This window comes from Anguilla rostrata, chromosome 9 (genome assembly GCF_018555375.3).
Source record: "Anguilla rostrata isolate EN2019 chromosome 9, ASM1855537v3, whole genome shotgun sequence".
NCBI classification, from domain to species: domain Eukaryota; kingdom Metazoa; phylum Chordata; class Actinopteri; order Anguilliformes; family Anguillidae; genus Anguilla; species Anguilla rostrata.
The window spans coordinates 29,149,404-29,170,086 of record NC_057941.1 but is presented as its reverse complement, the minus strand read 5'-3'; the positions used below and the strand labels follow the sequence as shown (position 1 = coordinate 29,170,086).

Here is a 20,683-nt window from a genome sequence, read left to right as displayed (position 1 = left end):
GTGGCAACAAAAGAGTAGGCTTCACATTTCAACAAGGAGCTACAGAAGCAGGAAAGACTCCGAAAAGAGACTAATTCTGCTCGTTCCTATCAGATAGACTGACACACAATTACTTCAACACAGCAGTCAGTTACAATGCAACAGTACAACAATGCATGTCAATGATGGTAAATGTGTGAAACCTTGTGTACAACCTTGAGATTTTTTCTTTGTGGGCCACTGAAAAGCCAGCACGCTTGCTTTGATTGAAAAGTGTGAAATCATGTGACTTGGTAACGTGCACTTGAGATTGGTCCTTTTAAATCACCTGATGTGCAAGACCTGAGGTATATGTGTACTACATACCAAAGTGTGGAGCACAGGGAGTTCAAAGAGCATGTGGCTGTGTTCCACACTGTACAACAGCACAGTCTTCACCACTGTTTAAAAACGCACAGTGGCGTACCAGCAGCGATGATGTCACACACAAAGCACTGTTGCCTGGGACCAGAACCGAGGTGGACAGAGAAAGAGCTAGCTGGCCGAGACATTGAGCACCTCATGCCGGGTCATTCAGCTGCGCTGGTCAGGTGTGCGGTGGTTTAATCCACGCTGGCCTCACTGTTCAGGCACTGGCTTGGTTCTCCTGTCTCCAGTGTTGCTTGGCAGTGGTTGGAGAATTTGATCTTCCAATCCCAGCATCACTGCTCTACTGACCCTGCTGTAGACAGGGATGCCAAGAGTTAAGCCAGCTGATCTTCCAGCCTGGTGAAGCCCAACCCTCTCTTCCTTAGTAAAACATTCCTCATTCTGTAGCTGTTCCTGAAAGCATGGTGACACATGGAAAAACATGCACAGTGACACACATATATAGGGGAAAAGAAAGAGAGAGAGAGAATAGGGGTAGCTGGATGGGGGAGTGCTTATAAACAGAAGACAGAGTAGGGCGGGAGTCTGCTGGGAAAGGAAAACAGAGAAGAAAAAAGTTATGAGGACAAGAGAGAGAGAGAAAGACACGCAGAGAGAGCGAGAGCAGGTCAATGATAAACAATGAGAACCAACCCTAAGAAGGGTAAAGAGGAGAAGCAGCAAGGGGAAGAGGAAAAGACAGAAAGAGGAAAAATAGGACTGGGCAACTGAGCAAGTGAAAGTTGAAGTTGGAGGAAGAGGAGAGAGTGGTAGGGGTGGAAGAGGAAGGAGGAGTGACACACAAAGCATAGAGATGGGTAACAAGGTTTAAGCCATAAAAAACAGCAATACACTCCTGGACACTTTAAGGCATAAACACAAACTGCAAAACAGGTGTATGATTAATATCGGTGAGAGAGACAGATAGAAAGAGATGGACTGATGGAGGTAACCGGCAGGTATGTCTCCACTCCTAACCGATGCACAGCATTTTGAGGCCAGCTGCGAGAAGCCAGTCAGCCGCAGAGAGACCAGAACAGGGAGGGAGGCTGGGAAGAGAGCAGTGCAAAAAGAGGAAGAGAGACGGGCTGGACAGGAAGGGAGAAGACAAAAGCAAACCTGAGAACAACAAAGAGAGAAGTGAGCGATAAAAAACACACAACACGGAGCGCTGCAATAAAAAAATCACAAGAGTGAGAGCGAGGGGGAGAGAGAGAGAGAGAGAGTGAGAGAGAGAGAGAGAGACACACACACACCAAAAAAGGACTGAAGCCAGAGCTGAAATCACAGCTGGGCTTGACAGATGCTGTAGAGACACGGGGAAAGGAAAAGCCTGGGAGAGCTACAGACAGACCAAAAGGAAGAAAGAGAGGGAGAAAAGGGGGGGGGGGTGCCAAAGTTGAAGCCAAAAGCTGACAGACGGAAAGAGGAGAAAAGCTCAGAAGAGGTCAGGGAGGAGAGAGCAGAGGAGATAAGCAGTGTGACATTGACTGTAAAGAGAAGCGACAGAGAGGAAGGGGAGTCTGGGAGAAGTGGGAATCCGGTAGGCCCGTGGCCACACCCTCCATGGGGACCATGGGGTACCAGGGGGGCCTGTGAATCCCTGGAAGGGGCACCATGTCCGCGGACCCTGGACCCCCAGAATCGGGCCTGATGGACCAGTTTTCAGGGCCCGTGGGCCTCCAGACACTGCTGGACCTGCTGGTGGGCGTGTACCAAGAATTTCGAGCATCGCCCCTCGCCCGGGAGAAGTATATCGCGGGATTCCTGCAGTGGGGTCAGTTATCTCTCTCTCTCTCCCTCCTTTTTATTTATTTTTTTTTACCTTCATTAAGCCATATGTCAGCGGAGAACTCAGTTCTCTTTTGTGGTCACATGACATGGGAGTCAAAGTAGGTAGGGGATGCAAGAGAGATCAGATGAGTATGTGGTCAGATGAAGATTAGACAGATAGTTCATGGTAAATATTTGACCAGGACCCCAGCATTAACACCCCCTACCTACCATGGGCTCTTTAAAGACCACACACTGTAAAATGTTTGCACAGCAGTGAATCAACTCTGATTGATTACATTTTGTTCTGATAGAGTACATTTGATCGCTATAAGGTTCATGTCTCAGTTGAATGATTTTAATAGTGTGAGTCATTTGTATCATGCAAAGGATGACAGTTTTCGACTATTTCAAAGGGGTTTTTGCCAGGGATGTCAGTGGGTACAATAGGTTGCCAGGTCATGTAATAAAAGCAGAGACCCTCGGGGTGTTCAAATCCAGGTTTGACGCTGTGTGTGATACCCTGTTCCATGTGATTAAATACTATAATATGCATTCTTGGTATTTTTTTTATTTACACTTAAAGTACACTTAAGTATAAAATAGCATACTTCAGCATATTATTTTTGGGGTGGTTTGTAAGTATATGAATAGTCTTCATGGGCTGAATGGGTTATCATTATAATTTAATATTCTTATGTTTTTCTTCCTGTGTTCCTACTGTGTATGTGCGTGTGTATGTGTGTGTGTACCTGTGTGCCTGCGTGCCTGTGCATGTGTTCCCGTGGATAGGTGACAGAGTACATAATGGATTCACCAGACTCTGGCAACAGCAGTTACCTGGTTTGATTCATTCTTCAGCATTCTGGAATCTCATTTACCCGGGTTGATTCCTCTTTGGAGCTGAGAGAAATCACACTTGAGCTGAGATTCACAAGATATTTATATGCAGCATAGCAGGGGAGGAACGATGGATACAGTTTGTGTTATCCCTTCACCTCCAGGTACAATAAATCAAATCGCAGAAATGATTAGCCATGGTGTTTTATCAGTGTAAAGGCAGCAGTCAGATTTTCAGTGTGTATATTTTTATCAACTTTATTTTTTTATCAAGGTATTATTTCATTCATTGAGTGCTTTCATATCATATCTGTCCTGCTGTTCTTTTATAAATGTAATTTATAATCACAGTCTAGAACAGGGAACTCAAAGTCCAGGCCTGAGGGCATGTGCCTTCTGGTGTTCCATGCATCTCAACACTCAGTTACTGAATTTAAATCAATGATTGGCTAAAGAGTCAACACACCTTCTTTCTAAGAGCTAAATTGGCTACAGACTGCGAAGAAGATCCAAAAACCTGCAGACACTGCAGCCCTCCAGGGTATGAGTTTGATATTCCTGAACTAGAGTATCAAGCACTGTGACAGACCTGTCACGCCTGGTATTTCATGAAGTACGATTGCTGAATTCGTTGGACAACTGCACTGAACAACCAGGAACAGCTTTTTATTTCATTCCATGTGCCAGATTTGGGAGAGTTAAGGTGAAACAGGGCCCTGGTACTGAACACCCCAAAGGTCTCTGAACCTTGATTTTGGTCCTGGTGAGCACTGTGGGATACCTTGGATGGGTAATAATGAATTTAGTGCACAGGCATGGGCAGTAGATCAGAAATAGACAGTACATTACATTGCATTACAGGCATTTAGCAGGCACTCTTATCCATACCATTTGCAATACGTAATTTGTATTTGTCCTAATACTGTAGCTTATTCTTCTGCCTAGTTGGCTTTGCAGAGGTTAGGTCTGAATAGTGTTCACTGTGTGAACTAAACTGCGTTCTTGGCTAGAAATAGCTGTACTAAATAAGTATTGTACCTTACTGAACCTGTGTTTAGCAGTTGTCTATGACCATGAAATGCACTTTTTGTACGTCGCTTTGGATAAAAGCATCTGCCAAATAAATGTAAAAATGTAATGCATCCATTTTTACAGTCAGATACAAGGCTACAACAGCAGTGTCCTGCCCACGAATCAGTACCAGCACGTGAAAGCCAACACACTGCTGACCGTGTGATTCAGAGCTATTTCTGCTGGTTTCAATCTGACAGCAGCCATGTCTGTTACTGGAATTAGAGGGCATTGCAGCACTGTGAGGGGCCCTGTCCTCTAGTGTGTGTATTTGTGTATTTGGGATTGTATATATGTGCGGATGGATGCACATGCCTGCCTGTGTGTGTGTGTGTGTGTGTGTGTGTGTGCATGGCCCCCCTTAGCACCGCCACTGCTTCCCCCCCCCCCCAGCACCGCCACTGCCCCCCACCCCCTCCCCCCCCATTGTCTTGTCAGTCTGGGGTACCCATCCTCAGCCTGCACTGTTTAATTTAATATGGTTTCAGCATAGCTATTAATGACTCATACACAAAACATAAGCATAAAAACATACACATTTAAATGTTTTTAACAAGCGGCCAAAACCAGACTTCGTTTTTGAAGCTCATTTCCTGGTGTTGTAGTTCCTGGTTGCTCACTAGCGCCACTACGGATGGCTCCAGTATAGGTGTTTTCATATCCGGTTTCCATGTAAGTCTACGGTACAAATGCGATCAAAATACAAAGTCAATAATTTTTTCTCACAAGAACAAATAGTCATAATAGGTGTATTTTATTGGTCTTATGACTGTCCATGGGTCGATTTCATGATTTATTGCGTCATTTGGGCACAGTGCCAATATTTGTTCTGGACCAATGAGGTACAGCTTGCGTCACTTCCGGATTACTGCAGAGGACTCAGCTACAGTAGGGGCTACAGTCTATGGTCACTGGGGTGGGCGGTGGCGTCTCTTGGCCTTGACATTGCGGCGCCGGCTACGGTCCGCCTGTGCTAAGTCTGAAAATGCAAGCATCCCATTTCGTGGTGATTTAATTATGGCGTGTGCTATTTACAGCTGCACTAGACGACCATAAAATAATCCTCCTCTTAAGTTTTTCGGTAGCCGAGTCATTTTTACTATTTCCTTTAGCCTACTTAACCAAATAATTAGTTGGCAGAAAGCGTAATCAGCTTGCTATATTTGGTAGTCCAGTAGTAGCCTATGCTAAAACAGTTCGCAACTTCGGCTACCAAGCCATTTGACTAGCTAGCTAACCTTAACCGGCAAACATTCAATCTGTCAGACGTGTTTGGCGGCTTGTCAGTCGTGTACATTCCGTAAATGTCTACCTGGGCCATGCTTCAAGCATGTGACAAAGCTACTATAATCCCGATTTTGGGATAAACACTTTTTCAGTTTCACGAAGCGAATTAAGAGTCTCAAGGTTCATTTGCTGAAATCACACACACAGAATTTAACGAAATTAACCATCTTGGCATTTAGAAAGGAATATGTTTTTAGCATTTAAGAGACCGACAAGCTAGGCATTTAAGACAGTGGTTCTCAGAATCGGTTCTGGGGCTCCTTGCGTATATTGGCTTTTCTCCATTGGTTTTGATGATTTACAAGAAAAAACGATAGCCTAATAATAATTAGAAATTCAACGTAGGCTACATTATTTTTGTCTTCATGCACCAGGTGGAAAACTTGCTGTACAAAGTGCGTTGTCATATTTACACGCCTGCAGATCAGTTATTAAAATACTTGGTAGATTTGTTAATAACCGCTGACAGTGTTAATTTTTATTCGGTAGAAAGTGATTTGCGAACGATCGGTCAGCTAGCGTCACCCAGCAAGTGAACACCACAAACGGCGATGGAGTAGCTAGTAGTAGCAGTTACTGGCTCATTAACTGACTGGCGAAAACCTACGACGATAACTTGCTCGGTTAACAGCAGATCTACCAGACAGTTATACGAAAATTAGCCTAGTCAAATCACCAGTAGCCTACACATCTCCGATTGATTGACCATCAGTGTAGTCAATGTTCTTCCCCTGTGGTTCATATTGCTAATGCGTGAGCTAACCACGGATAGCCTACCTAGCTCACTGGCAAGCTGATATGCTAGTTAAGCATATTCGTTTTGCTGAGAAACATGAATTGAAGATAACTGAACATAGCCTAATTGTATTTTTAATGTCATACATATAACGTGATTACATGACAGTACAGTCACGGATGGAAATTAAACTCCGTAAACATCTGATAATATATTTTAAAACATAACGGCAGACAGTCAGCTAGCCTCGTTCAGGTTGATGGGCTTTTCCGCACCGGACTGTCAATCAAATTGTAAAAATCACAGAGCGGCTTTTAAACTCTGTGGTTTTGGCTCCAACTCCAAAATGGCCGCGCCCGCCATTGAGCTTCAAAACGTATTTTCGGAGACCCACGGAGAGTCAATGGGTGACGTCACAGTAGCTTTGTCCATATTTTTTTACAGTCTCTGGTTTTTAAACACGTTTTTTTTGCCTTGTGCATGTGCATGTGGCCTGTGACGTGTGTGTGCGTGTGTGTGTGTGTGTTTCTGTGTGTGTTTCTGCACTGCAGCGTATATAGACGGTTTCATCAGTGGCACGCGCGTTGCCAAGGTTGTGCGCTTGGCCCTAAGTTAACTTCCGGTCTGTGTTTGTTTATTATTGGGTTTGTGTTTACTGGCTAATATGGCACCGATTACAAATGGAGTGAAAGTTAAACTGATGAACAGACTGATGTTGGGCTCAGGTTGTTGTGCTGTGGGGTGCAACCTGACCTCAGGAACAAACTATATTTCGAAAATTAGTAAAAATACATAATTTAACTTTGTAACCTCACTAGGAAATTGTGAAACGAATTGATGAATCCCTGCGATTATCATAGCTGGTGCTTGCCCGTTGTTACTTCGTATTTTTGAGAAATAACTGGACATCGTTACCTATTAAAATGTAAGTCCTGTAAAAATACACATAATAAACTGTATTTTAAAAAATCTACTTCATACATACACATTTAGTAATACTAATACAGCCTTATTTACTATATCAATTTAAGACAATGAATTATGTCATCGCGACCCATTAAAGTCAATGGCGCAGACTTTGCTTCATAATTTCAAACTGCTTTCCTAACGGCTATTTTGCGTCCTGCGACTTAGGTTACAACAGTGAATATGTACGGATTCCTAGACGTGCTGATGAGAGACCACCCTTTCTCATATTAACCTCCAATATGCAAGACAGGATACTAGCAAATTTCCATTCATTTATATGGGGTGGTCGATACACGTCCCCTTAGCAACCAAATGCTAGCGCTGGACCACGTCTGACTTATTTGCTGGCACACAAAAAACGTGAAAGTACTGAAAAAATAACCACAGGAGGATAACAAGGATATTTTTCCTACATAACTAGGTACAGGTTGTTACCGATATTTCGCCTATTTCATATATAGTTGCGAATCAGTTTACGCTTTCCTGTCTGTCGAACGAAGGTGGTCGAATAGGTGCTCTCACTCTAGCACTTTGTTTCAGGTAACAAACTCATAATAAGCGATAACTAAGCTGACCAGTAACACGCCTGAAGTAGTTATGAATTAGCTAACTAAATTGATTGTAGCTTAATTAATTCATTCTAGTTAGCTAGCCAACTAGCTAGCTAGCTAAACGTAGCTACCATTTTATAAATTATGCACAGTAACGTTAGCTCAATGCTAGTAGTTCATACGCTTTAGCTACGTTTTTTACTAACGTTATGATACCTGTTTCCAATGACTTGACAGCGTTACATTGCTTGATCATTTTTGTTGTGGTAACCTAGCAAGATGACCCAAACTATAAGAGCCACGATGTTTTCCCATAAAACATCTAGGTTAAATAAATAACCTACAGTAATTGCATTGGCTACACATGCTGCCCACTAGCCCCAGTTTGTGATTCTAATCATCGTTTTTAAGCAACATCATAGAAAGAGTGCACTTTTTATACAGGAATGAATGTGCATGTAACCCAGAACAGTTATGGATTATGTAAGGAATGTATGATGCTCAGCAAGGTGCAATACTGTGAACAGTTATCTGTCACTTGATTTTCTGGTAATGTAACATTATCGCATTTCAGTTTGGCCAAGTAACGGTTCTTTTCTTCGACTGGTAACCCCAAATAATACGGGCTAGACATAGTTTTAACTAGCTAGCTAACGTAATTTACTTGTTATTTACTTTGCTTGTTATCAGAAATAGTCTAGAGGGACTCTGTTGTTATTGATTGTTTGCGGAAGTCTGCCGGAAGTCAAGTTAGGGCCAGAACAACGCACATGCGCAGTAACGTTTGTTTATGTTGTTACCGTTGAAAACGAAATTGTGGTGAAGCAGTGTTTTGTTCCTGCTTCCTGTTTTCTGGAGCTCTACCTTTTTTCCCTGACTCAAGCTCTGCTTATTGGATGATACTGATTTTGGATTAGAATTTTTTGAGGAGATTTAGCACCACAATGTTTTTCTGTCATGGCATTGCATCTTATTAAAATAATATTGCAAGGGTTTTATATTGAAGTTTGAACCAAGGGGGTGTGTATATATTGTTTAAATGTTTTAAAAATACGAAAAATGATTTGAGAACATTTTTTTATCCCAATTATCTTCCAATGGGGTAACAGAAATGTACATGATAATAAGATAATAAGAAAAATCATTTTAGTGGAAAACTACAAAGTAATAAAATGAGTCTTAAAACTCTAAAGCCAGCTCTTAGTACTTATGTGACAATGTACTGAATTGTCGCATTAGTCAGCCTGTGCCCTTCCCACCAAGTATCCTGCATGTCAAGGGTGCTCTCCTGGGGTCCCGAGTGCAGTCAGGGGTGTGCTCTTAATTTAAGGGAGGCTGGGATGGTCAGTCCCAACATGGCCCTCCCGTCACGGTCAGATGAGAAACAGCTGGGGACGTGGCCAGAGTCAACACGAGCAGGAACAAACTGTGACTCTTTCCCTTTTCCAGCATTCTGAAATGACAAAAAAAAAGTCTGAATGAAAATGACATCCAAACCCCGTTAGAGGACTGGACTGATCCAGGGCAGTCTTCACACACCTCTGATCCATGTCTGTAAGGAATCCGTCAAGAAGTAGGGACAGGAGGAGGAAGAGGAAGAGCAGAGATGGCCTTCTCTTGGCTATGGTGACAAAGTGCGGGAGACTCCACTGTTCAGAGCTGCTGGGAGTGAATCTTGGCCCTGCACATTATCTGTGTCCCATCCTAAAGATACACTGTGTTATTCAGCACACTGCTAGCTTGATATCAGAACTTTCAACTCGTTACACTTCATTTCCTGAATCTGCAGAGAGCAGGATTCAAAGGTCTGGACCCAGGCAAGCACACTGCAGGTGGCACTGCGTTTATACTGCATGTGTGACTGAGAAAGAGACATAACAGCTGGGGGAGAGAAAGAAGAGTATAAATGAGAAAGAGAAGGAGAGATAGACATGAAAAATGAGATATAAATAAAAACCTTCACAGATACTGCAGAAGATATTGGACGAGACTCAGCGCACTGTAGGGGACACTGTATCTACAAAGAGTGAGAGAGAGAAAGAGGGAAAAGGGCATCCATTCAAATTGAATTAATTTCAGAGAATTGAATCAAGAGAGAGAGAGGAGAGGGAGATGACAAGGGAGACACTATCGGGTCTGTGCTTGTGTGTCTGCCTGAGATATTTCCATTTATGAGGCTGGCAGGCAGGCTGGCTTCAGTCCACTAGTGGGGGGTTGGGGGATAAACACAGCTAGCACAGGGGGATGGAGTCATGCATTCGCACGGAACTTTCCACTGCATCACAAAGCACAGCAATTGCCGTGATCACTCACTGTCACAGGGGTCCGTTGTCAAGACAGCCCTTACTGAAATAGAACATACTGCAATATATTGTAAAAAATAAAAAAGTTTTTTATGTATTGGTAAATGTATATATAGTATATTGAAATATCTGAAAGCAGATATAATTTCTATATTTGCCAATATATTGCATGAAATATCTCGATAAAATGTTTCAACCTGTTCAGTTTCTGCAGAGAGTTCTGTGGAGGTCAGTGATCTCCTGTACCTGTCACCAGGGTTGGCAATATATGTTTACATTTAGCTATTAGCATCCCCCTTATTCAGAGCAAATTACAAAGGTTCATACACAAAGATGTAGGCAATATTAGAGACAAAGTCATCATCAATGTCAAAAGTAACAAATAGGTTTGAGAATTTAATGTTTGCTGTACTTCAAATAAATTCATTTCTAAATGCATTAGTATGAATGTATTTCATATTTGATACAGGTTGCCGTTGTATTTTTGTACAGCTTATAATTCTCTGTGACCTGCAAAGAAACCTTTGCCTGATTTTTTATCATGGTTCAAATATACATTTATTTGGGAAGTATATTGAATTTTGAATCTTATTATAATCTGACCCATTTCTGCCAGTTATGGACTTGTACAGCCTTGCCATCTTACCTGGGTCACCTTCCATTGTACTCTGAGTGAAACTCAAACTCCCACAATACATAGACCCTGGTACTGTGGAGTCTAGTGGCCCACCTCTCTTGCACAGCTCCAGCTGATGACAACTTACATGCGCCTCTCTGTCCAATGGCAATCCACACTTTTCATTGGTAAGGAAGGGGGGCGAGGGTCCTGTCATTAGATATATACATTTTGTCACACAGCTCAATGCCTATTTTCCTTTTTTTATTTGGATATATGCCTTTCTCAAACTCCTGTTCTGGAGGCTGGCAGTGTCTGTAGTTTTGTTGTGGTTTCCTTTCAATCAGTAGCCAGTTTAGACTTTGGAATCAGGATGTGTGAACTCCTTAACCAATCAGTGACTTAAATTAACCACTTAAATGCTGAAAAACAGAAATACAATGTGATCCTCCGGAACCCAAGTTTTGAAATCACTGTAATGCATATACTACATTTACTGTGTTGGGGATTTTTTTTTATCATTGTGTTTACAGTTTATTATTCTATAAAAAGGCTGGAAGTAGGGCATTGATGAGGCCTGTTGCTTACTTCAATGGATTCTTAACCTGTAATCCACTCCCAGTGAGAGAACAAATAATAGAATGTTTGTTCCTTTACTCCAGAGTCCTTCCAGAACATTCCATAGTTTTTTTCTGTTTCATTCAAACCTTGGCCCAGGTAGCTGCTTGCATAGTTTGGTGATTCCATGACCTGGTACACAGAGTTATCTCTGTAACACAGTCTTAAGTAACCACATCCCAGAGTATCAATAAAACGGGGGGGTCACTCCCAGTATGGTACGTTCAGTGCCAGAAAGCGCAGTTAGTGCAGCAGTTCTTGTGCAGTGCCTGTGACGCCGAGTGGGGCTGAGTGGGGCCAGCGATTTCTAGAAGCTTCTTCCCCGTTCTTTCCACCAGAACAGTTTACACTGTTGCCTTAGTCTCTCTTGCATTCCTCCCAGGCTGGGAGGGCAGGGTCTATGCGGGAGACCAGGGGAGAAGAAAAGTCAGCAGCCCTGGAATACTTGCCTTAAAAAAGTCTTAAACACTGGCAGCTATTCTTAGAAGCATCTGTTCTATTTCTGACCTGTTGCTTTCTTAAAGGAGAAATGGACTGCTTTCCCTGCTCTGTCTGGCCTCCGAACACAAGGCCATTTCAGAGTGAACAACATCAAACTTAAAACATGTATCGGTTTGTCAGAATTAAATAACCTCTTGATATGCCTTCACACTAGATGCTGGGAATATTCCAGAAAATTCAGCTACACTGTAAAAATAACCCTTCTTAATTCTGAAGGTGTGAAACCTCCTCATGTTTTGTCACTGTTTTGGTGACATCTGTTTATATTCATATTACAACTGAGTAGCTTCTTTAACAGTGCATAACTGCGAGTTCAGAACCAGCATCAATCCATCTCTGGTCTAGAATGAAATCCAGATCTATCTAAGTCAGTGGTTGTCAAACTCGATCCTGGGGACCCCCGTTTATGCTGGTTTTTGTTCCAACCACAATCGCAATCCCAGAATTTTAACAAGCTGTTATTTTTTCTTGATTATGTGCTTTCATGTTTTAAAGCAGGGGTGCACACGGGCTCTTTTTTCACCAGAAAGGGCCAGTGTGGGTGTCGGCTTTTGTTTCAACCAAGTAGTATGGTGTGTTACTGCTTCCAATAGTTTGATATGTTCCTGTGCCACAAACATTTAACTGAATTTGGCATGCTTGAAAATGTATGACCCAAACAGAGTGGTCAGACCAATGAATCACAACCATGAGTGTCAATGCGTGTTAATTTTCACTGACATTAAACTTCCGGGCACTGTATTTCAATATATTGAGCAAAACACATTTTATTGAGATGAATCTGGAGGACTTTACTTAATGGCATATAGTCTGAAAAAGTCTAAATATGTTTGATTCATTCTGGCTCCTTCATTACATGGGCTATCCCATGGAGTATCCTATTGAGGTAGGGTTGGAAACGATCCATTACATCCTGTATTTCAGCCAAGAACGAATGTGAGAAGGAGTGCTCATCTCAGAGTTTCTCAGGTTTCTGCTGTTCATTATTCTTATCCATTATGAGCTAGAATGTCTACCTCATATTAGATCAGCACTCTTATTCTATGATATGTTATGACTATGGCCCAGGTCTGTGTCAGCCATTCATCAGTGTCAGTAATCACTGGCCAGACCAACCTTACTGTCTCTCTCTCCTCTTATGTCAGCGGAACCCCTGGTGAGACAGGTGAAGAAGACCCGCATCCAGAGGGAGGACTTTGACATCCTCAAAGTGATTGGCCGAGGAACTTTCAGTGAGGTGAGGGGTGGAGGGGGCAGGGCTAAGGCCCAGTGGATTTCCTGCTGTACATGGAGGCTCTGGAGGATGTGATGAGACCGTGAGGTTTCATGAACACCACATTGGGAGGAATTACAGCTGTCAATCACTGACTTGTTTCAATCCAACAGCAGACGCTGCTCTTCACAGCAGATCAAACTATTTGTTTACATCAGTGTCTTAGTGATATCTTATGACAGCTACACCCATTCCCTCATCAGTACATACAGTGACAGTTGGCTTGTATTCACACCAAGGCCCCAGAGTGAGGCTTCAGAGCACTGGTAAATGGAAGAATTCTGCCCCTAATGGCTGGACCCAGTATTACTTTAACACAATTATCCCCATTGGAATTCAATTCAATTCCAGTTTTTGATGGCAACAAATATTTGGGTAATGATGGTGAATATATGCATATCAAACCAGGTCCTGGGCCAGGCAAGCAACATGAATAATTCAGTGAAGCCTGCACACTGAAACTCAAATATATACCTTTATTCAACAAACAAACATTTAGATCCTGTATGGATCTTCATCAGGTAAAACTCTTCCCGGCTAATCAGATGGCATGTCTTATGGTATATATATATGGGGGTTGAACATTTTGTAAAGTTTTACCTGACGAAGATCCACACAGCATCGAAACATTGTTTGTTTGTTGAATAAAGGTTTATATTTGATAGAGTCAACATGCCTCTGTTCATAGAAAGAGTCATCCAGTACCACTCCAAGATTCTTAGCAGGTCAACAACGGGTCATAGATCACCTAGACTCATGTGTACACACATGTGCACAATAGCCAGTTTTATCTTGTCTTGTTTTCTTAAATTGTCACATATTATCCAAGGTTTCTGAATGAACCTTAAAAGGGCTTAGAAATATTATTTTGTCACCAAAACTTGGCCAATTTAAAAAAGGAGAAACACTATACTGTTTCCAGACCCTATTGAGTAGAAATCCACCCACCAGTATTTTGGTACACCTGTGCATTATTTTAAAATTGACAACGGACCACTTGAGTTTGAAATACTTTCTCTTCTGCGTTTCATAGTGAGTAATAGCACAGATATGACAATCATTGTCAATCATCTCTTACTACAGAACCCAATGATTTGCACATGCTCCATCCTCACAAATGCGCAATCTGCATCTGCAGGTTGCCTTGGCGCGCATGCGTAGGTCGCGGCAAGTGTATGCCTTGAAGATCATGAACAAGTGGGACATGCTGAAGCGCGGAGAGGTAAGATGCATACGAATCAAAGATGTCACAAAAACCAGCTGAAACAGATAGCAAAGAAATGATCAGCATTAAATCAACTGCGATAGAAGACATAAACTCCCCTGTCTGATTCATATAAACTCCGAGTTGAAAGTGCGAACATATGTAGAATTTATTTAGCACTTAACATTTTGATGTGGTGTTTTAACCTTGGGCTTAAAGCAAGCTAGAATGAAAGCTGTTGGAAGCCAAGCTAGAACTACAGAAACCTGGGGTGAAGGATAATCTACTGGTAAGAAAATGAAATGTAAAAACCCTACGGAGATATGAAGGCGAGCTTACAGTCTGTGCTGTGCGTGCTTGCAGACGGCATGTTACCAGGAGGAACGGGAGGTCCTGGTGAAAGGGGATCGGCGCTGGATCACTGAACTGCACTACGCTTTCCAGGACGACAACTACCTGGTGTGTCTCCTACAAATGGATACATCCTTGATGGCCTAGTTAAGACCATGGTTTGTTAATACACTGGTCAATTTCTTACTTTTGACATTAACCTTATTAAATTCATGCTCACATTGATACAAACTGAAAGAGTGCAGAATTTACAGTGTTTTCTCATAAAGTTATGGTGATGTCTATGTCTCACGGACTTTAGGCAGTCATCAAATGCAAAGGATTTACAACTAAGTATTAAATATGATGACTTTATTTAGGATTGCGTTAATTTGTCCAATACTTTTGGTTCCCCAAAATGGGGGTGTGGCAAGCGAGTGCCACCCCTCCGGTTAAAACACACACTCACGGGAGACAGTTGTTTCCGTAATCAGCACTTCCGTGCTCTTTTATTTTCCGATGCGTCTTTTACAGACAAAATCATACAAACACACTACGGTTCCGCAGCCGTCTTGTCATCAGCCCTCCTCACGTTCCAGCTTCCGGTCTTCCTTTTAAAAACCCCAGGCTCACTGTTGAAAGCAATCAGAGGCAATCAGCGCAATTAAACAATTAACAATTATCGGCGCTGATTACCTCCAGCTGACAGTTGTGACGAAGGATCCGAGAGCCGCTCCTCTCACACTCTCTCTCTCTGCAGCCGACGCTCAAACCACGCCCACCCCACCACATACCCCCACCGCCCGACTTAGGCCGGGGAGCCATCCGGCCGATGACCAACCCCCCCTCTCCCCCCCTCCTCCTCCTGGGGGCGAGAGAGAAGTCCGCCACGACCATCCGTGCACCCGGTCTATGAATCACATTGAAGTTAAAAGGCTGCAAAGCCAGATACCACCGAGTGATCCGGGCGTTGGTATCCTTCATGCGGTGGAGCCATTGGAGGGGGCATGGTCCGAACAGAGGGTGAATGGGCGACCCAGAAGGTAATAACGGAGGGCTCCGACCGCCCACCGAATGGCGAGGCACTCTTTCTCCACCGTGCTGTACTTCGCCTCCCGTTGTGACAGTTTCCGGCTAATGTACAGCACGGGGCGGTCGACTCCCTCCACCTGCTGGGTCAAAACAGCCCCCAGCCCTCTGTCCGACGCGTCGGTCTGCAAAACAAAGGGGAGAGAGAAGTTAGGTGTGAACAAGAGCGGCTCCCCACAGAGAGCTTCTTTTACCCTCTCAAACGCCCGCTGGCACGGTTCCGTCCACTGGACCGGATCTGAGGCACCTTTTCGGGTTAAGTCAGTTAGGGGGCTGGTTAGCTCCGAAAACGCCAGGATGAACCTCCTGTAATAGCCGGCCAGCCCCAAGAACCTCCTTACCTCTTTTTTTGACTTGGGTCGGGGACAGGCTGCAATCGCAGCGGTTTTGTCCACTAGAGGCCGCACCTGTCCACTTCCCAAGTGGTACCCCAAATACCGTACCTCCGCTCGGCCAATAGCACACTTCTTTGGGTTAGCCGTGAGCCCTGCCTGCCTTAATGACTCGAGCACTGCCCCCACATGCTGCAAATGCTGCTCCCAGCTGTTGCTATGGATGATGACATCATCCAGATAGGCAGCAGCATAACCAGCATGCGGACGCAATACCCGATCCATTAGGCGCTGGAAGGTGGCAGGGGCCCCGAATAACCCAAACGGAAGTGTCCTGAATTGGTACAAACCATCCGGAGCGGAGAAAGCCGTTTTTCCTTAGATTTGGCAGATAAGGGAATCTGCCAGTAACCCTTGGTTAAATCCAGCGTCGAAAAAATCGAGCCGTGCCAAGCCGATCCAAGAGCTCGTCGACCCGAGGCATTGGATAAGCATCAAACCGTGACACTTCATTTACCTTTCTATAATCCACACAGAAGCGAATAGACCCATCAGGCTTACCTACCAGCACGATGGGGCTACTCCAGGGACTGTGGGATTCCTCTATTACCCCCAGCTCTAGCATTGCCTTGATCTCTGCCTGAACCAATTTCTTTTGTGTTCCGGCAATCTATAGGGGCGGGTCCGCACCGTCACCCCGGGAAGTCTCTATATGGTGGTGTATGAGGTGCGTGCGTCCTGGTATGGGAGAAAACACATCAGCAAAACGCTTTTGCAACAAGGCAAGGTCTGTTCTCTGATTCGGTGAGAGATGGTCATCTGAAAGGGTTGAGATCTGATTGGATGAATTTGGTACCTCCGGACCCAGCTCATCTCTCTCCTTATCCACCGTAACCAGAGAGACAGCCACTACCTCCTTCCACGCTTTCAGGAGATTGAGGTGATAAATCTGTTTTGCCCCTCTCTATCAGTACGCTCTACCTCATAGTCAACCTCCCCCTCGCCGTGTGACCGTAAAGGGCCCTTGCCACTTGGCGAGTAATTTAGAACTAGAGGTAGGGAGTAACACAAGAACTTTATCTCCGGTGAAAATTGCCGTAGTTTAGCTCCTCTGTTATAGTGCTGTTGCTGACGTGCCTGCGCCTCGAGCAAATTCTCCCGTGACAACTTACCCAGTGTATGGAGTTTTGCTCGCAGGTCCAGCACGTATTGTAATTCATTTTTACTAGGACTCGGACCCTCCTCCCAGTTTTCTTTAACTAGGTCCAATATCCCCCGGGGTTTCCTACCGAACAGTAGTTCAAAGGGAGAAAATCCCGTGGAGGCCTGGGGAACCTCCCGCACTGCAAACACCAGAGGAGATAACCACTTATCCCAATTACGGCTATCCTCATGAACGAACTTCCGGATCATAGACTTCAACGTTCTATTAAAACGCTCAACCAGCCCATCCGTTTGGGGATGGTACACGCTAGTTCTAATAGAACGAATGCCCAATAACCCGTACAGTTCGCGTAGTGTGCGTGACATAAACTGGGTGCCCTGGTCAGTCAGAATCTCTTTCGGGATTCCGACTCGGGAGATTATTTGAAACAATGCCTGCGCAACACTTTTTGCCGAAATGCTGCGCAAAGGAACTGCTTCGGGATACCTTGTCGCATAATCCACCAGAACTAACACGAAACGGTATCCCTGCGTGCTCCGATCAAACGGCCCGATGAGGTCCATCCCACTCTCTCAAAAGGGACCTCCATTAGCGGAAGGGGGCGCAACGGCGCTTTTGGTATAGCCGGGAATTTACGAGTTGGCATTCAGGGCACGACGCACACCACCGACGCACGTCGGCCCAAATGCCCGGCCAATAGAAGCGGGCCATTATCCGGTTCAGTGTTTTCTCATACCCTAAATGACCAGCCATGGGGTTAAAATGAGCCGTCTGAAAAACCATTTCCCGAGAGCTTTTAGGCACCAGCAATTGGGTGATTTCCTCGTTAGTCTGAGTGTCACGACACACTCTGTATAACCTATCCCGAATTATTACAAAATACGGGTGAGTGAGTGTTGCATCAGGGCGCACCTGTTGACCATCAATGGACATCACGCGGTCAAAGGCAAAGCGTAGGGTGTCATCACGAGACTGCTCGAGTGGGAAATCCTCCATGGGGCGAAACACCGGTACCTGCGGAGTCTCCCCCGGAGGCTCCACTGATGTCGGCTCCCCCTCTGCCGCGTCGGACGACCCCGCGTCACCGCTGACAGCAGCACACACATCACACAGCCCTACCCGTCGTGAACGCACCCCCCCTACCTTACCAGCTGCCTGGCGAAACCCCGGCCAATCAGTGCCTAAAATCAGAGGGTGCGAGAGGCGGGAGCTAACCGCAGCCTTTATTTTATGTTTTTTCCCTTGACACCGAATTTCCACTGAGACGATAGGGTACGCGTGTAAATCCCCATGCACACACCTTATAGATACCATTGATGCTTCTAACAACGCCTCGGGTCGAACCAGGCTTTGTCGAATCATGGTCTGCATAGCCCCTGAGTCCAACAGCGCCTGGTGTTCACTCCCTTGAATCCTTACCGGAATACAGTACGCTCCGTCTGGGTCGGGAGCGGAGGTGGGCGGGCCGACAACACGAACCACCTGCCCCACCTCCATGAGCGGGCACTCGCGGCGCAGGTGACCCGGTTGTCCGCACCGCCAACACCCCGGTCCGGGCGTCTGAGGAGCTCTCTGTGGGTCGTATCCCGCCGCCACTGAGCCTGGGGCTGGGGAAACAGAAACAAAAGGGTTGTTGCGGGAAAATGCGGAGGTTTGGGCACGGGGAAGGGAGGAAGAAAGGGGGGAAGGAAGGGAACGAGGAAGGGCTCTCCTGCGCGGAGCCGTGTCTGCCCGTCCTTGCTGCTGCTGCTGCTGCTGCTGCTGCTGTGACTGGCCGCGGGGGTAGAGCGCCAGGTGGTCCTCCGCCAGGGTGACGGCGGCCGCCAACCCGGTCGGCCGATGGCACCTCACCCAATTCGCCGTCTCCGCCGGGAGGCCATCGATAAAGCGTTCGAGGGCCACCAGCTCCACCACCTCGTCTGCTGACCGGATTTCTGGCCGCAGCCACCGACGTGCCATGTCCAGCAGTCTCTGTGCGTATGCGAACGGTCGGTCCTCTCCGGCCAGGGCCGTCTCCCTGAACCGTCGCCGGTGTTCTTCGGGGCTGTATCCCAGGCGGTCCAGGACCGCCTTCTTTAGGTTACCGTAGACCGTCCGCGCTGTGGGGGTAAGCTGTGTGCCGCTCGTTGTGCTTCCCCAGTCAAGAGGGGCAGGAGGCGGACGACCCACTCCTCCTCCGGCCATTTACTTGCCCTTGCGGCCACCTCAAACCCCTCAAGGAACGCCTCCGCGTCGTCATCCGGGGTCATCTTTGGTAGATGGAGAGCTACGGGGGGTCCGGTCTGTCTCTCTCGGGAGCTGGTTTCTCCCGCAGCCGCCAGTTGCAGTAGAGCCTGGGTCTGGAGGGAAGTTTGCGCCCGCAGAGCCTCCAGCTGTTCGGCGTGCATCGCCGCCTGCCTCTCCTGCATCGCCGCCATCCCCTCCAGCATCCTCGCCAGCGCCACCACCGGTTGTGGCGTTTCCCCCTGCTCCTGGCTATGTTCCATGCCGTCTCCTGTGTGTTTTAATACTTGCCCCCCGCACGGGCCACCACTGTGGCAAGCGAGTGCCACCCCTCCGGTTAAAACACACACTCACGGGAGACAGTTGTTTCCGTAATCAGCACTTCCGTGCTCTTTTATTTTCAGATGCGTCTTTTACAGACAAAATCATACAAACACACGACGGTTCCGCAGCCGTCTTGTCATCAGCCCTCTCACGTTCCAGCTTCCGGTCTTCCTTTTAAAAACCCCAGGCTCACTGTTGAAAGCAATCAGAGGCAATCAGCGCAATTAAACAATTAACAATTATCGGCGCTGATTACCTCCAGCTGACAGTTGTGACGAAGGATCCGAGAGCCGCTCCTCTCACACTCTCTCTCTCTGCAGCCGACGCTCAAACCACGCCCACCCCACCACAGGGGGTACTATGTATTACATGGCTGCAATTCTGGTTCACTAGATATGGATGTAAATACCTGTAAATTCAAGCTAACAGTCTGCACTTTAACCTGATATTCATTGTTTCATTTCAGATCCAAAGTACATTGACAACAAAATAATAATACTAATAAATGTGTCACTGTCCAAATACGTACGGACTGCACTGTATATCAACATAATTAGAGGAAAGGTTGGCTCTGTTGCCATATAAGAGGGATCTGTTTTTATTTTGTGAGATTTCATCTGAATTCTGAAATTTTACATGTACGGACTTTCTTTCTGTCTCAGTACCTGGTGATGGATTACTATGTAGGGGGTGACCTGTTGACTCTGCTAAGTAAATTTGGTGATCACATTCCTGAGGACATGGCCCAGTTCTACCTGGCAGAGATGGTGATGGCCATTGAATCAGTCCACCGCCTGGGCTATGTGCACAGGTATTCCATCTCTCACAGGTACAGGCATACAAAAATACATTGTCTCATTAAGGTACATTTAAATACAGGTAAAGTTGAGCTCACAGATATACCCATACATTAGTAAACTGTCTGTCAAAGGTACATTCATACACAGGTAAGCTGTCTGTCACAGGTGCTGAATGCTTGTGTATGCTTAATTTTATTTTAAAATTAAAAACAGCACCTTACTGGTAATAAAAATGAACACGTCATAGGAAATTATTTTAAAAACTATTAACGTGTCAATATGGCAGTCACT

The 20,683-nt window shown here is 45.4% G+C and overlaps 2 protein-coding genes across 4 annotated transcripts in view; one reads left to right on the top strand and one right to left on the bottom strand.

The window, feature by feature from the left end:
- The first annotated feature begins 866 nt into the window (after positions 1 to 866).
- The window catches only part of LOC135263528 (myotonin-protein kinase-like), a 28,306-nt gene continuing 8,489 nt past the window's right edge, over positions 867 to 20,683 (top strand). The window contains exons 1-5 of one of the 3 annotated variants that reach the window (XM_064351665.1): positions 867 to 2,164; positions 12,798 to 12,889; positions 14,064 to 14,147; positions 14,493 to 14,588; positions 20,255 to 20,421. In XM_064351665.1, the coding sequence (XP_064207735.1) occupies positions 2,005 to 2,164; positions 12,798 to 12,889; positions 14,064 to 14,147; positions 14,493 to 14,588; positions 20,255 to 20,421 (599 nt within the window). In that variant the 5' untranslated portion in view covers positions 867 to 2,004. The remainder of the gene's footprint in view (positions 2,165 to 12,797; positions 12,890 to 14,063; positions 14,148 to 14,492; positions 14,589 to 20,254; positions 20,422 to 20,683) is intronic. The other 2 variants (XM_064351667.1, XM_064351666.1) reach the window with 2 other exon arrangements.
- Positions 15,440 to 19,531, bottom strand: LOC135262523 (uncharacterized). The gene is made up of 3 exons (XM_064349538.1): positions 19,238 to 19,531; positions 18,465 to 19,157; positions 15,440 to 15,673 (listed from the first exon to the last, which is right to left on the bottom strand). Exons 1-3 carry the CDS (start codon positions 19,529 to 19,531, stop codon positions 15,440 to 15,442), a joined length of 1,221 nt encoding a protein of 406 aa, XP_064205608.1.